This window comes from Lepidochelys kempii, chromosome 10, assembly GCF_965140285.1.
Source record: "Lepidochelys kempii isolate rLepKem1 chromosome 10, rLepKem1.hap1, whole genome shotgun sequence".
In the NCBI taxonomy this organism is placed as follows: domain Eukaryota; kingdom Metazoa; phylum Chordata; order Testudines; family Cheloniidae; genus Lepidochelys; species Lepidochelys kempii.
The window spans coordinates 70734893-70752472 of record NC_136389.1 but is presented as its reverse complement, the minus strand read 5'-3'; the positions used below and the strand labels follow the sequence as shown (position 1 = coordinate 70752472).

The 17580-nt window shown below is 45.6% G+C and overlaps 2 protein-coding genes across 6 annotated transcripts in view; one reads left to right on the top strand and one right to left on the bottom strand.

The window, feature by feature from the left end:
• Positions 1 to 226: 226 nt before the first annotated feature.
• Positions 227 to 14899, bottom strand: DET1 (DET1 partner of COP1 E3 ubiquitin ligase). The gene is made up of 5 exons (XM_073304166.2): positions 14722 to 14899; positions 13258 to 14354; positions 7140 to 7330; positions 5154 to 5345; positions 227 to 749 (listed from the first exon to the last, which is right to left on the bottom strand). The coding sequence occupies exons 2-5, from the start codon at positions 14338 to 14340 to the stop codon at positions 560 to 562; spliced, it is 1656 nt and encodes a 551-aa protein (XP_073160267.1). The 5' UTR covers positions 14341 to 14354; positions 14722 to 14899; the 3' UTR covers positions 227 to 559.
• Positions 14897 to 17580, top strand: part of LOC140895043 (interferon-stimulated gene 20 kDa protein) — an 88955-nt gene continuing 86271 nt past the window's right edge. For all 5 annotated transcript variants that reach the window (XR_013636442.1, XR_012154051.1, XR_012154050.1 and 2 more), the window contains exons 1-2: positions 14897 to 15051; positions 17391 to 17544. The gene's annotated coding sequence lies outside the window, so the exon portion shown is untranslated. The remainder of the gene's footprint in view (positions 15052 to 17390; positions 17545 to 17580) is intronic.

Genomic DNA, 17580 nt, shown 5'->3' with positions numbered 1-17580 from the left:
ACTGTGTGAATCACAAGAGCTAGTTTCATTTCCTCATAACAGTGAAGGTACAAATTTTTAAAAAAAAACCCACCACCATGGCTTCTATTCTCGCTCTGTAAGATGGACTACTTGTCTTGACTAGATGGAAGGGCACTGGTACAGAAGGAGTCTTGGAGAACTCTGCCTTTGCTATCACAAAGCAGACAAAGCGAGAGAAAAAACAACACTTCTTGGGGAAACAGGCAAGGTTTCTCAGCTACATTTTGTTCACCAATAGTTATGGGAAAAGACAGGATTTAATGCAACAAGGGGCTTTGGCAATATGAACTGGATGGTATCTATAGAAAGAAATGGTCACAAGACTAATCTCCGATCAAGATGGCTTCTTCAGAAGCATAATGGGATTCTCTTTCAATGGCTTGCGAGTGCCAGCTGCAGATGCTGGGGAACAATGCTGGTTGGTTAGGGCTTCCACGTCAGGTTCCTTAGGTGAGCAATGGTTTGGTTTCCTAGAAGGCATGAGTGTCCCGTTTTGGTGTGTCCATGATGGCAACAGCTGTCCCAGCCCAGTATTGTACTATGTGCAGCTGTGCCTCATGTGGAAATTAACAACATACTCTGCATTAGTCCGCTGCACCGAGATAGCAAAGGGCTCAAAGGGGTGAAAGGTGAATGCAACCAAGCGTCGTACTGTGTGATTGATGGGTCGGCCCAAGAGTCCTGCTTGGATTTCAAACTTCAGGAGGCCAGAATCCCTGGCATAAAATCTGTAAGGAAGAGAAACAGAGAATGCTTATTATGTCTATTCCTGCTCACTGGTTTTGCCATCTTGAACTCTGCATGAAAAGGGACAGGTGCCACTGATGACTGCTCATTATTCCATCCCTGGTATTTACCCAAAGGCATGCTGGCAAGATGGTGCGACAGACTCAGCCTACCCTGGCCAATACGTAGCATTGACTAAGCAATACAAATGATGGAAGGTCATGTAGGGAAAGTCCCTTCCTGGGTAGAAGTTTTTAATCTCTAACTTTTTAACTCATTTTATTGCCATAAATGAGAGAAGCCTCTTGCAAAAAGCTGTATTTCACTCTTGCGGCCTCCGATTTCGGGATCCACAGTTAGAATAAAAGGGTTTATCCCTAATAAAATACATACTGGCTCCCTACCATCCCACTGTAACATCTCCCATAGTCATAATGGGAGTTACACATGAGCAAATGAGCAATGTCCACTTCTTACCTGAGCCACATTGCAGAGCACTTCAGGTTTGTGGAGCAAGGGTCCTATCTGAGTCTCAGAGGTGGATCTCTGCATGGTAGTATATTGGATGATTTCTTTCCCTTTCCAGATCACCCAGACTTGTTGTGATCACTGCATTTGGCCATTAAGCCAAACATCTCCCATAGTCATAATAGGAGTTACACATGAGCAAATGAGAAAACAGACCCATAAATTTTAAACAGCCTTCGCTCTCCAACTGTGAGAACTGTGAGAATGTTCTCTCCTGTTCTACCAAAAAGACTTCACAACACCACATTGCTGCTACGTGACTTGGCTACTCGCACATCATGTCCCCTCACTGTATCCCCATTCAGAAGATGTATGAGAGCTACTGGACTTGACTTGCTCTAGGGTTCCTTAAACTACTTTACAGCCAGACTTCACAGTCACTTGCAGATTTTCAGTGAAAACTGTCAATGTAAGAGCCTAGGAGGAAGTCACTTAATGGCCAAATGCAGTGATCACAGCAAGTCTGGGTGATCTGGAAAGGGAAAGAAATCACCCAATGTACTACCATGCAGAGATCCAGCTCTGAGACTCAGATAGGACCCTTGCTCCACAAACCTGAAGTGCTCTGCAATGTGGCTCAGGTAAGAAGTGGACATTGCTCTCCACTGACTTTCTGGCCCATAAGCAGAGCAGTGTTGGCTGCCTCTAAAGGGAGTTCTGCCTAGCCCTCCTTTGTTTGTTTGATCTTTCCTGTGTTGTGGAGGAACTCCTCTCCATGTCCAAGAGTTATGCTGTTTCAAGCTGCACCCCCCTACATCTCTAGCAGAACACAATGATCTCAGCAACTTCACCTTCCACCCAATACTTCAGTGGGTTCTTCTGATAATTTGGAAACCAAATGGCCTCCTGTTATTACGCAAATCCATCAGCACTGGCCCTGAAGTTGGCTCAACTACTAGGACCTTTTTCTGAGCACAGACTCGTGCTGGTCATTCTGTCCCTATCGGTTTCCATTTCCTTCCTGCCTTGTAGCTTTTGGTTGTTTGCATTTGCCTCTGGTTTCAGCTCAAAATTGCTTTTGTATCAGAGCACATTCTTCCCAACACCACCTGCTAGCCTGATGCACTCACAGCTCTTAGGCTGGCAGCAATGGCTCCAGACAGATTCTTTCAATATCAGACACCCTCCAGGTTTTGATAATGCACTTAAGGAATTGCTAAATTCCTTGCATTTTTCTAGTGCGCCATTCTCCCTCCTCACCTGAATAAGAATGCCAACCAGCTGGCATGCCGATTACACACAAGAACGAAGCAAAAGAGTTACAATCTTAGATTCATAGATACTAAGGTCAGAAGGGACCATTATGATCATCTAGAAGTAGTTGACTTTCTAAAAAGCTCCCTCCTACACAGAACTAGGCATGTGGGGGGTTGGTTTCTAACTAAAACAGGGCCTATGCGCTGCTCCTCTTTTCACAATTCAATGTAATTTAAACACACTCAAGATGAGCTCCCTGTAATCTCAGGTAATCTCAAAGATGTGCTCAGTTTGGTATAGTGCTCTGCAATCAGAGGCCATTTCCATGGACTCTCACTCTGTGGATAAACTAGGCACTGAAATATAAGACCTTGCGTCAATAAAAACAACAAGACCAGGCTTTTCAAATTGTACAAAAATGGTAAATTTACCTGCAGACCATTTCTGTAGGCTCCTTATTAACCCTTTAGATTTACAAGATTTAACCCCCTAACACAGAAGTTGCTGTGTTAAGGATTTGGCAGCCCATGCATCTCCCCCACAAGCTTTGTAGTTCCCTGCTGTGAGTTTGCTGCCAAGCCTCTTGTAAACAGATATTGGGGAAAAGGCCCTGAAGGCATTCCATCAGCAAAGAGGCCAGGAAGCAGGATGTTAACCACTCCAGCAGCTGAGAGAGGGCTGCTGCAGCCTTCCAGGGGAAGAGAGACAGTAAAAACAAGAGTGAGGAGGAGGTAAGCTAAAGGCAGCATGAGTGGGTGCCGAGTCGGTGCAGGACACAACTATGGGACCTCAAACCATGTATGGCGTAGAAGAAAATAAAATATAGATTGAGTGTATCTTGGGCTGCTGATGGGCTCTGTGCCAAAGCCAGGTGCATGGAACTGTCACTATAAATCCTACATTACCAGTAAAGGAAAATAAGCTAATGCGTCTTTATTTCAAAACCGATTTCTGCATGATGGGCCGCTGTTGTATTTTATTAATCACTGTCTTGTGTGAGAGAAACACGGCAGCACTTTTCCAGCTGTTCAAGGGTTAAGGGTTACTTCTGCTATTGAATTGCCCTACATACTATAAGCAGGCAGCTGGGAAGCAGGAGCCCCCCCACAGCTCCAAACCCCAATTCAAGTCCTGATTGACTCTGGCATTTTATAACCTGATCTTCTAAAGCGCAAAGCTACACGTCTACTCAGGGGAGAGAGGGAAGGTGGTTGTTTGCTTTGTTTATTACAGAAGACGTGACCATAGCAAATGTCTGCAGTCCTACTCCCTTTTGTCTGTAGAAGTGGCACAAATGTTGGCAGATGCGGACAAACACCACCCAGTGAGATCTCTGAACATCAAGTACAGTGACAGGAAAAGAAGCAGATATTTCTCTGCAGACTGCACAGAGTTTGAGATCAAACCAAACCATACACGAGAAATCAATTAAATAGCTATGATTTGGGGATTGTGTGTATGAATGGTCAAAAGTTCCCAAATCTTAGGCAGGTGTCATGTGCATGGTGCAGGAGGGAATACTGTGGACAGCAATAAAGTTGGTGGTTGCGACCTGTTTCCCATCTCTCTGGGCAGAACAAGACACCAACCTCAGGGCAGTCACAGAGCACAGGATCAACTCTTCAATCTCTCTCTTTGTTCACAAAATGTAGGATTTATTTTGCTCTTCAAGCACTAAGAGCTGTGCAGTTTTCTGCCTTGGGACACTCAGCACATTTAGGCCCAAAGTATGATCTTCCTTAAGACGTTTTGAATCTGGTGGGGGAAGTGCCAGAATCCAAACAGCTATTCTTGAAATCCATTGCTGTGGCCAATAGACAGAAACAATTTGTGCATGCCCAAGATAGAAATGTGCAAGCTCCACCTGTTAGTCTGCAAGGAGCATTGCAAACCTCCCTACTTTCAAGGTTAGGCACAGTCCTGTTAATAAGGCACAGACAGAAATAAGAAGAATCGCCCTTAGGTCTGACCAAAGCTTCTGCTGTGCAAGCAAGTTTCTTGTGCATTATAGGTTTCCAATTAATGAGAAACACAAGGGACGATAGGGAAAAGGGGACCACGGACTCCAGTGTTTGTTAAATGAAGAGGAATAAAGTTCATAGTGAAAGATGACATTGGTTTCTAAGTTTCTCAGTGTGCATTACAGACAATGGAGTATGAAGACAGTCAAACCCTGCTGTGAATGTTATGGATAACATATAAAGATATTTAAACAAATCAGACCTGTATAAGTGCTTGCCAGCCCCACCTCCCAAAATGAGCATTTTCTTGACGTGGCAAAGCAAACTCATACATTGCAACCATAGCATGTTGGCTGTCATATAGCAGAAGGCTGGAGTCTGGGAAGAGGAGGAATTTAATGTTCATATAAAAGGCTGTTCAAGTTTCGCTACCCATTTCTGCCTTTCAACATGGCCAATGCGCCTCAACTCCAATTTTGAAAGAGCCGAATGTAAATGTGTGTATGTAAAATAGGCACAGTCCATAGGAGAGAAAAGACAGAGCTTCCTAATTTACTGGTCTCTCTGGAATAATTTACACAAGGACTTTGCTGGAATGGGACAGAGGAGGGGAAAAGGCAAACAGCCCTATATATACACTTCAGTCTGAGACACATGTACATTTCTGAGAAACACACATTCAGTCCTAGCCATATGCAATTTTCTGACTCTTCTTCATACCTGATGGGGTGATCTCCACATGTCTTTGGCCGTTCCATGACTGACACCCACTTGTCATCATAACTGAAGAGGGAGAGGTCAAGGTAAGGACTGCCACTGTAGGACTGAGCGCTGATTGGGAGCTGACCCAGCAGCCTCCGCACAGCCTCTGTGTGCCCTCCATACTTTGCATTCACAATAGTGTCCTTAAACCTGGAGCACACAAAGGGACAGATTTTATTTGCAAAGCACACAGGTAAATGGCACAATGTAGATACATTAGTGTTTGAAAAGGACAGAGATAAAAATCAAAACTGCAGCAGTTTAAAAACTAGTACTACTAAATTCAGAAGTTGTATTTCATCCAGTACACCATCAGTCTCAATTCTGGTAACCTTTTACCAGTATTCTATTCTGTTTTGGAACTACGGACTGACAAGTGGATAGGAACTTGTCATTCCACAAGGTCTGGCTACAGCTGCCCAGCAGTACTGGAAATGTACAGATCAGAAACGGGGAAAGATGGATTAGCAGCTTATCAATCAATCCAGGTTTTATTGCAAAGATTGTAAACATTGTAAGTGAAGCCTGAAGGGTGTGCTATAACAGTTGAATTCCTGAGGTTAAAGGAGGACTTGGGAATCCATCTCTCCCCAGCCATTATGTTTTGATTGCATAAAGGGAAGAAACTGTAGAAGAAGAACCACCTTGAAGAAAGAAGCCTGCAGCTGTTTAGCTCAGCACAGTCTGAAAAGTTCTTTCCTGTGAGAAGATTGATCTGGATTGGAGTTTTTCTTCTTTACAAGTTAGTAAGCAGAATCTGAGATTTCTGCTGGTGAGATCCAACTTTTTTTATGAGACCAGTGGTATAAGAGCAACTTATCAGGAACAGTTTATATTGGACTGTAAACTCTCAGGGCAAGGGCCTATTGTGTTTACTTATCTAACAAGCACCATACCAACCCTATAACCACCTCCGTTATATGCTCTTACCACCAAGCAGAAGACTGAAGAGGTTTTTGCCTCTGGTTTCAGCTACAAAACAAGAGCCGCACTTCATATGTTGGCATTAAGTTCTGTCTCTCACAAGCAGTACGGAATCTCCAGTGGGAGTTATGGAAATATACAAGACGACTAAGTCCCTTCACTTGCAGGGATTCAACAACTTGAATCAACAGAAGTCTCCCCTATAAGCAATGGCAGCAATGGTCACTATATAGTTCTGCTGAAGTTTAATAAGTTGTGGGAAGTACAAAAGGCTCTGGCACACTTGGGTACATCACCACATATTCCTAGGACCACATTTTAGAAACATCACCACCTGCATTACTCACATGACTTTAGTCTATTTACAAGAATTTTAGAAGCCTGATTTACTTTTATCTCTCCCTCCACCTTCACTGTGACACTAGACTGGTCAGTTTTACTCTCACACTGGAAAGGAAGGTCCCACTGAAAAAAAGGAACAGCATACTTTTTGCTGAAATTGTAGAAAATGCCATAAACACACAGTTTTATTCATATTACATTTGGGGAAACCTGTCTGGCAAAATAAATCCCAAATGTGGTGACATTTTTGGTTTAACAAATCCTAGTTTTGGGCCCTAACTACTCAGAGAGCATCACTTAAACAGCCCCAAAGGAAGTCACAGCACAAGGTGTGCTGGCAGCATGCTTCCCTCAGAAATCTTTCTCCCTAGGGTTGAGTGCTTAGCTTGTCCACTGTATATTTTCTAGCCTTGGTCTACCATTTACATGGCAGACCAAACAAGACAGTGAATGTGGAATACAGAACCAGACGTACCCTGCCTCAGCCTTGAGTTTTCAGCACATTTCAGAACCATAAGGCTGTGGTGAGATGTGCCATGTTCAGAATGGACTCATACACCAGGTCAGTCACTAATGAGCTATGTTTCTCAAGGTTGCCACCGCTATTTGATACTGGCCTTTGGCTGGCAGTGTTGAGCATGTACCCATATGGTATAAGGCATGCTCCGAATGGCTCACCGGCGCTGGATCTGTCTGGCAAAGTTGTTACTGGAAGCTGAGCAGGGAAATTGGACAGCCTCGCTGTGCAGGGTGGCATTCCTGAAGAGATCACAGAAGTTCTCAAAGAGTTCCAGTAGCTCATCCGAAGTGTTCTCGAACACAGCAATAACTTCTGTGGTCACCATGTTGTACACAACAAAGAATGAAGGCTGCAGAGAGTAGCAGAGTTAGTGGTTTTCCAACCGAGTGCAGACAGACAATACAGTGTCCATATTAGTTGGGAATCCCTCCCCCCGCATACACACAACACACACACAAAAGACTACCCATGATTACTCTGCAATGTAGGAGAATCTCACATTCACTATACAAATTCATTATGCTATTCAAATACCTCAGAGGGTACCAGATTATCCAGCCTATTCACGACAGTGTATTTATGAAGGGAACTAAATGCACTTTCAATTTTTCATTTCAAACTGGACGTCAATATTTCTGTTTTCTCTTCCTCACTCTCCACCAAATATAAAATGCTTTTTAAAGTGGCAGATTTAATTTTCTTTCCTGCTGGGGAAGTGATTTTAAACCAGGTGCTGGCTGGCAACAAATTATTTTTCTTGTATGTGAAGAGCTGAGAGCTTTTTGGGGGGCATTTACTGTTTTCCCCCTCTTAATATTTCCAGCATGCAGAGATGAGATTTTTTAGTGCATTGTGTTCCAACATTGCCTGCAAAAGTTTTACCCATTATAGAAATGAAAGTCTGAAGGACAATAACTATTCCTTTTTAATACTGACACTCTTATCCAAGAATTTCCAGGTGCCATTGTAAATCCAAAACATGAGTCAGGTACTTCTGCAATAAATCTTTCCCTAGATAAGGTTACTCAATCGCTAAAGACACTAACTCTCAAACCATGGGTGTCCAAATTTACTGGCCTTCAGAGCCACATACAACAATCTTCAGAAGTTCAAATGTCGGAGCACATCTGCTGGGAGCCAGGGTTGGGGCTTCGGCCCAGCTCCTGCTGAAACCCCGAGCCCTGCCAGGTGTGCTCTGCAGGGCTGATGCCCCAAGACCCACCTCCCCGCTGGACAGAAGCCCCTACCGCACCGTCCCACTAAAAAGGCAGAGGTCCTGAGCTTCCTCTCCTCCCCCAGTCTGGTAGGTGAAGAATGAGGGGGCATAGTGGGCTGTGCGAGCTGCACTTTAATGGTAAAAGAGCTGCATGTGGCTTGTGAGCCACAGTTTTGCCATCCCGTCCCAAACCCAGATACCAGTCACATGCTTGACCTCTAACAACAGAGTAGCACCTTTGTAAATCCAGATGAACTCAGACCTTAGGATTTCCATATATATTAGATGCTTGGGGAAGCTCTGAACATATTCCCAACCTATAGACTCCACCTTGCTATACTCACAATGCAAGACTGGCCTCATTTTACAAAAAAGCCCAGCTGCAGACACACCTCAAGACTTCACCCTCTAGGATAATTTGTGGGCTGGGGAGAAGAAGAATGAGGAAAGAACTCAGATGGGTCTCTCAAAATGGGACAGAGTTTAGACTATCACTATACCAAGCCCATGGCTTGTTAAAGAATTGTGTTGGTTTTGGAGAAGTTGGTCCATGCTATCCAGTTTTCTCTCTCAAGGGAGCTGTTACTGACACATTGTACTTAGACTATTCAGAAAATGGGGGAAACGGGTGGTTGCCAAATACCCACACATTACTCCCAATCACCTGAACTATTAGCTAAATCACCACCTCCGGAAAAAAAAAAGTCCTTCTGGGCTATAGGATTGGAGTGCAGAGGGAAGGAGAAGGGCTTGACTACCCTCGATTCATTCCTGTACAAATATTTACCACTTTAAAGATTGCAAAATTACACTTAAGATATTTCTTTTACAGGGATCTCTATATTTACTGTAATTATGTGTCTATAGAATGTGCTAAACCAGAGAAACTTTTCTCAAATTATGTTTTAAAGCCACTTGTAGTTCCTGGGTAGGATGTTATGCTATACTTGGCATAAGTTAGGTAACCACATAGCTATTGAGCAAAACATAGTATTTCCATAGAACGCATATCTCGACCCATCTGAATAACTGAGAATTCATCTTCCATACTTTCAGTATAGGTTCCCACTACTCGTGCTGGTGTTAATCAGATGATTGAGATAGGAAAAACCTACTAAATCATCTGGTCCATGTCACTGCCAATTTAAAGCTCAGATCCTAAGTGTGTGTGTGTGTGTGGGAATAAACCAGCCATAGATATTCAACTGGATCATAATTTTAGGCCTCACTGCATAATCAAACAAACAAAGGAAAGGTTAGGCTCAAGTGCAGAGGAAAGAACAGAATTTTCACTAAATATAGAACCCTGCTACAACTGTCATAGAAACCATCCAAGAGCAGTGGAAGTGGCAGAGCATGAAGAAGGGACCTTGTGGCCAGGTTGGCACATCTAAAACGTGACCATTTTTGCTTTACTTTGTACCACTTCTTGTTTATTAAGATGCATAAATGTGTTTATCAAAACTCAAGCTTCATGTACAACATTTGAAAAACAACCTTTTAGTGAGTTTTAATAAAAATTAAAACCTTAATTTTTCCCTCTCAATGCACCAAAAAAAACAGTACCCTAAATACCAATCCACCCAACCCCTCCTCATGGAACCCCTAGGAGATGAGATGGGCCTAACTGTCAATAAGCTCTAGCTCCCTCAAATCAGAAGTAAGGGGAAAGACTTTCCACAACTGAGAGCCCTACACACAGAACAGCTTGCAACAGGTGCTTAAATCTAGAACCTGTTAACCAGTTATCTTGAATGCCTCAGCTGATCAGACTGCCAGAACCTACACAGAGCTTCACAGATCAAAGTCAATATCTGGAAGTGGACCCAGAAACAAAGGGGAAGCTAAGTTCACCTCCTGAGGAATTAGTGTAGTCTTCTGCCTGCCTCTGCAGCTTCAAGCCAGCCACAATCTGCATTAGCTGTGAAGTCTAAGTGGTCTTCAAATGGAAGCATTCTAGAGAGCATTGCAGTGACCAGTCACAGATGCCTGTCAAAGTCCAGATCCAAGAGCACTGGTTGCATTCACCGAATCAGGAAGGCTTATGATATTTTTGGCCACTGACAGAGCTCAAGACTCCAGGAGCAGTAAAGTGGGCCCCAAAACCTCCCAAATTGCAACCCACTTGGACAAAGGTTTAATATCTTTGCAATATCCATGTTGTTTATGTGTATTTGTTAGACAAATATTTCAATGCTGCTTTTACAAAAGACTCTCAATCCTCAACTACTTTACAATAATAAACAGTGCACACAATCTACAGCAGACTAATGTATGTGCACAATGGAAGAAGTAACACACAAAGAAATCTTCAAAGTGGACAGTTAACATCCATTCATTCCAACTTCTAGCCCTTGAAAAACAATGGGACAAATATTGAAGGGGGGGCAGGGAGGAAACAGAACAGCGAGCAATGAGCAGCACTGCAAGTTTAGAAAGAGTTCTTGCCAGACATTTTTAATAGAATTATAAAAAAAGCAGATGAAAGGAATTAAATAGATTAAAAAACTTAAAGTAGTCTCAGACCATCTCACATGGATTGAAAACTGAAGATCTCTAGGAAAAAAGGCAATGACAAACATGTGTTATGGTGGGGACAGAGCGGTAAAGGATGTCTACCACAGAGATAGGCATTAGAGCTGGTCTGATTTAACTTCATTACCGACCTGGAAACGGGAGTAAACAACATTTTAATTAGAGATAGCAGATGATACTAAATTGGGGGAATTCTGCACCTCTACACAAGTGCAGAATTAATGTCCTCCGCAGATTTTTTTCCCCCCGCAAAATAATTGATTCTGACAGGAAGGCAAAGGGAAGTCATGTGAGGAGTCACGCTACAATTACATCTTTTGCCCACCAGGGGCTGATGTGCTGTCAGAAGAGAGGACAACTGGCTCATGAGCAGGAGCAGCCAACCATAGAGAGGGAGGGGGCTAATGCTGTCTTCCTCACAGAACCCTGCCTGCAGAGTCAGGTAAGGAGGCATGGAATGGGGTGGGGGGGAGACAGAGAGTGGGGCATATGGGGCTGCTGTGAGGGGTCACGCAGACTGGAGTTCATAATAGCTAGTGAGGGGAGACAGATTGGGTACAGGAGCTAGTGGGGGACAACATTGACCCAGGGGCTGAATGGGAATGGTGATGCAGGACCACAGGGGGATATGGGCAGCTATACCTGGCTGAATGGGAAGAGGGGGGTGCAGGGACACATGGAGACAGGGCAGCTATGCATAGCTGAGTTAGGATGCAGGGACACATGGGGAAAGAGGGGAGTGGGGGTGCAGGACCACACAGGCACATTTGCAGATATGCCTGGCTGAACGAGGAGTGGGAGTGCAGGGACACACAAGGACAGGGGCAGATGTACCTGATTGAATGGGAAAGGCTAGTAGACAGCCAGGGTCTGCCTGGGGGAGGCTCCCAAACTCCCTAACAATTGCCCCCCCCCTCCAGAAAAACACCTTGTTCTATACTTCCCCCACCCATACCCAACAACACTCCAGATTCTCTCCCAGACTCCTTCCCTCTCCCTCAGCTCCTCCAATACCCCCAACTTCCCAAAGCCTTTGCACTGCTTTGGAGGGGTGCAGGAAATACATTTCTGAATTGTACTTTAAATGAATTATTACTTAAAGTTCTGTATTAATATCACGAAAGCTTATGCTCAAATAAATTGGTTAGTCTCTAAGATGCCACAAGTACTCCTTTTCTTTATGCCTAGTAGGGAATCTATTTGTCAAAAACCATTTCCTGAATCTTTTTTGTTGTCTGTATTGTTACAGACATACTTGCTGACAGGTATTTTGAAATAAACTACCAAAATAATTGAAACTGGCATGATTCTGACAAATAACATTTCCAGAATTTTAAAATATTGTGTGCAGAATTCTTAATTTTTTGGTGCAGAATTCTCCCAGGAATAATTGGGAATTGCAAATACCATCCAGGATAGAAAGATAGTAAGAGGCTTTGAGAGATTAGAATTTAAGCAGAGAAAGTGAGATTCAGCTTGGAAAAATGTCATCACATCTGAAAAATACTCAAACACACATACCTAATAGGAAAGAAGCATCTGGAAAGCAGTAATGGCTTAGAGATCCAACTATGCAGTACAATATGGCAAGAAAAAAAGGTCAGTTTGGGGTGGCACATGCAGAGTCTGCAGACCACAGAGTAGGGAAATTAACAGTTCTTTCTTTATATTACTCTGGCATGATTGCCTCTGAAGCACTATTTAGTTCTGGGCACCCTTCAACAGAAAGAAACTGGTGAGAGTGGGGAAAAGGAACAAAATGATCAACAACAAAATGGAGGGGTTGAAATAATAAGCTAAATTAAAGGACTAATTGTATAGTTTGTATAAATTGGTTAGTCTCTAAGGTGCCACAAGTACTCCTTTTCTTTTTGTATAGTTTGTGTAAGACATCTGACGGGGAAATGACTGGATGACTCTCAACAGGTAACTGAAGGGTATATTTACCAAAGACGGAAAAAAGGTCACAATACGTAGGGTAGCACTTGAATATAATTAGGAATAATTGGAAGAAATTAAGAAAAATTTCCATTGAACTGTGAAATAGTCACCCAAGGGAAGTAGAAATACTGTCACTCGGGACATTTATAATCAGATTGTATGCTCATCAGGACAGAGACTATTTTTCAGCCTGCATTTGTACAATGCCAGACATAATAGGTCCCTGATCCTGACTACTAAAAAACAACAGACTGGACAAAGCACCAATAAGTGTAGTACAGGAAACGATCCTGCATTTGCGGGAAGACGGAATTGGATAACCACGTTGGTCTTCTCTCTTTCTAATTTCTATGAAGTTTAGACATTGAGAGAGGGGGAATCTTACTGAATCCCATCAAAGATACCACCAAGGCCCCTCACAACAGGATCCAAAATTATATACTGTGTAGGTCCTAACAGAACATTTCTACCCAACACTCAAAGACCCAAATCAGCACTTAGACCAGAAATGTAGTTTACAGTATTTATCTGCATGAGAATAACCTCAACAAAGCAATAAGCTGCCCAAAGAGGACAGGCCCTACCTGTGAAGGGTCTGTCACCCGCAATGTGACCACATCTTCACTGGTGTATTTAATAAACAGATGGCTTTCATCCAACAGCTGCATTTTCCACATGCGCAGCTGCCTCAGCTGATCAAAGTACTGGAAGAACCTCCTTTTTGCCATTGCACTCCCATCCTGCTCTGCCCTCCTCCACAGGTACACCAACAGTCTGTGTTTCAGAGAATTTATGAAGGGTTCTTTGTACGGGTTTGCCATCCCTGTCTGAGTGTCTCGCTGCACTTCTGGATAGACAGCGGACAGGGTCAGGAGATCATCCTCATAGCAGAAGCGACCTATAGTCCGTACATCAATGAATGTGCCCTCAGGCGTCACCTGAAAGACATGAATAGTCTGCTGCTGCACAGAGAGAATAGCCAAGATATTCTTATACAGGTATAGGCCCTGGTTGTGAGACAAGATGACTTTGTCACATTTGAATGTCCTTGTGTCACACAGTCTACCTGTGTGAAGATCTATGATATGCAGAGAATAGTCCTCCAAAGGGGACCTGGGATTAGGGGTCACCGACTCACTGTTGCGATAAACCTCAAAAAATGGGGGATGAGGTTCCTCAGGCAGGTAGGCAGCAGAGCCAACGATTACATAGCGACAGTCATCTGTGAACAAACTGCACTCGCGGTTCAAGTGCTCGCCATTGGAGGCCACATTAGTGATATGAAGCAAGACGAAGAAACGTTCAAAGAGCCGCCCACGGATGTTAACAGATCTTTGGTCATTGCCATTGGCCAAGATCTCGCCCTCATAACCCTGTAGGAGATCCTCTGCTGCCTGGCAGCCCTGATACTCGTAGATCTCCAGGGAGGTCTGGTCCGAGGAGAAAGCAATGAAGTAGCGCCCATCGGGGGAGAACTTGCGCAGGAAGCAGGGTGGCTTCTCAACGTTGACCACAGTAAAGTTGGGGAAGACATTCTGGTGGAAGACCCGGACCTGGTGCCAGTGGGTGCCGGCCTTACCAGAGCTGATCCTTCGGCGCTCCAGACGGTGGATGACGTTCTGGTTCTGGATTCTGCGGGGCCTGATGGTTGGAGTGTCATGATCCATCACTTCATCGTTCCCTGGGAGGGAAGGAAACACAGAGGCCACTGTACTGGACAGGGAGCAGCACGATCCTACACCGGACCGTGTCGCGGGGGGGTACTGTCAGGGGGTCTCCTAGGGGTGCAGGGCGCCGCAAGGGTAACCCAGAGGCGAGGTGCTCTGGAGATGCCTGCTGAGGAGAGGGGGCGCGGGAGGCTCCCCCGGAGGCGGCCCCAGCGTCAGGGCCCGGGGGTGGGAGGCTCACAAGGTTAGGGGGCCCTGGGCGCCCCGGCAAACGGAGGTAGCGGTTTCCAGACGCCGGGGCGCTGCGGGGCCGCGGGCCCCCAGGATGGGCGTGCGGCGGCGGAAGCCGGGGGCGCTGGCGGGCGTCGCGCGTCTCCTCACCTCTCCGGGCCGCAGCGGGTCCCTGGCGCCTCCGCCGTCCGGTCACTCTATGGCCGCCGCCATCTTTCCGCCCAGGCGGCGCTGCTAACGACTCCTCCGCAGCCTTGGTGACGAGAGCAAGAGGGTACCGCGCCAGCCCGGAAGGGCTTCCGGAGGCCACGGCGTCAGGTAGGCGCCGAGTGTCCGCCGCAACCGGCAGACAGTGGCCCCTGGCGGCCGGAGGAGTCACCGCGGGGCTGCGGGAGCCCAGGGCCCTTCGGAGCTGCCTTCAGGGGCCGGGCCGGCCCCGCCAGGGACCATGGCAACCACGGCAGCCGGGCATTATGGCAGGTGGGCCCCATCCCCAGCAGAGCAGGGCACCCCCCACCTCCCCCCACCCAGGGCACCGGCCAGGCATAGCCCAGGAGGGAGCTGTGCCCCCTCAGGCGTGCCAGGCACCTCCCTGCCCAGCGTGCAGTGCCCACCCTAGCCCCTCCCCTGCTCCTAGCCTGAGCCCTCGCTTTACAGCCATGGCTGGCAGACTCTGGGGGGAGCCTGGCTCTGAGGGGCATGGCGGGTGTGGGGTAAACGCCATGGGAACTTGGAACTCTCTCCCAGGTGCACGCTCCCACGGCCTACTGGGGCCTGGGTTTCTGCAGTGCTGCTGGGGCACGACCCCACTTCCCTTGTATGACATTTTGGGGTGCAGTCCAGAGCAGCGAGGGGCTGTGTCACCCCTGCCCTTCAGCTGTGGGTGTCACACAGTGCTTTGCTGTTGTGGCTTCTAAGCTGGGCTCCTGCCAAACAGCCTGCAGGTCACACCCTGAGTGTCTGTGTGTCCTGGGCCAACAATTCTGACCCCAGCAGCCTGTCAGCAAATACCAGCCACGCTCTGACTACCAGCAGCCTTGATTACCACATGCAGGGTAACCCCAACACACTCCCAGTCCTGGATTCCCCCCCCCAAAATGTACTGCCCTCTGCTGGACAGATCAGATCATAAAGGTCTGTTGTCCCTGTAAAGGAACAATATACAATTTGCCACCTTAGTTGGAGTTACCCACACAGTTCACAACACTAGATTAATTTTGATTAAAGAACAAAAAAGTTTATTTAGCTACAAAGAAAGAGGTTTTAAGTGAGCACAAGTATTAAAGCATTAAAGTCAAAAATGGTTATAAGAAAAAAAGATACTGTACTAAACTTTTACAAACTAGGCTTGGTTCAAGGTAAAATTCTTACCATATGCTTCCAACAACATTACTGACCAGTCTTCAGGTCAGGATCCTTCCCAAAGTCAAACAGCTGGATTCTTTTGTCTTCTTAAGTTCAAGAGAGATCGATAGGGAGAGATAACTTGGAGTGGTTTTGCCTCTTATGTGTATACTTCAATCACCCTTTGAAATGCATTTCCTTGAGAGTGACCCTTGGGCCTTGCCTACACTGCCACTTTACAGCGCTGCAACTTTCTTGCTCAGGGGTGTGAAAAAACAAAATGATTAGGGGACTGGAACACATGAGTTATGAGGAGAGGCTGAGGGAGCTGGGATTGTTTAGCCTGCAGAAGAGAAGAATGAGGGGGGATTTGATAGCTGCTTTCAACTACCTGAAAGGGGGTTCCAAAGAGGATGGCTCTAGACTGTTCTCAGTGGTAGCAGATGACAGAACGAGGAGTAATGGTCTCAAGTTGCAGTGGGGGAGGTTTAGATTGGATATTAGGAAAAACTTTTTCACTAAGAGGGTGGTGAAACACTGGAATGCGTTACCTAGGGAGGTGGTAGAATCTCCTTCCTTAGAGGTTTTTAAGGTCAGGCTTGACAAAGCCCTGGCTGGGATGATTTAACTGGGAATTGGTCCTGCTTTGAGCAGGGGGTTGGACTAGATGACCTTCTGGGGTCCCTTCCAACCCTGATATTCTATGATTCTATGATTCTAATGCTGCAAGTTTCAGCGCTGTAAAGTGGCAGTGTAGACAGTGCACCAGCAGCTCCCAGCGGTGGTAGCTATTCCCCTTGTGGAGGTGGAGTGCCGCAACTACACAGCTGGTGCCACGACAACACAGGCACGTTAAAGCGCCACCATGGCAGCGCTTTAACATTGCAAATGAAGACATATCCTTAGATAACGTTCTTTGCAGTCAGAAGAAAAGGAGGACTAGTGACGCCTTAGAGACTAACCAATTTATTTGAGCCTAAGCTTTTGTGAGCTACAGCTCACTTCATCGGATGCATTCAATGGAAAATACAGTGAGGAGATTTATATACACACAGAACATGAAAAAATGGGTGTTATCATACACACTGTAAGGAGAGTGATCACTTAAGATGAGCTATTACTAGCAGGAGAGCGGGGCGGGGGGAGAAAACCTTTCGTAGTGATAATCAAGGTGGACCATTTCCAGCAGTTAACAGGAACGTCTGAGGAACAGTGGGGGGGGGGGGAATAAACATGGGGAAATAGTTTTACTTTGTGTAATGACACATCCACTCCCAGTCTCTATTCAAGCCTAAGTTAATTGTATCCAGTTTGCAAATTAATTCCAATTAAGCAGTCTCTCGTTTGAGTCTGTTTTTAGTCTTTTTGTTTAGGTCTGTAATCAAGTGACCAGAGAGATTGAAGTGTTCTCCGACTGGTTTATGAATGTTATAATTCTTGACATCTGATTTGTGTCCATTTATTCTTTTATGTAGAGACTGTCCAGTTTGACCAGTGTACATGGCAGAGGGGCATTGCTGGCACATGTGGAGAGCAAGGAGACATCAAGTGTGTGGGGGGGAGATTTCATACTGTTCCTTCTCTCCCCTCTGTCTGAGGGCTCTGTTTACAGCTTATATGCAAATTGAGGTAAACACACATCCCTTTGTTTAAGACTTGCTTGAT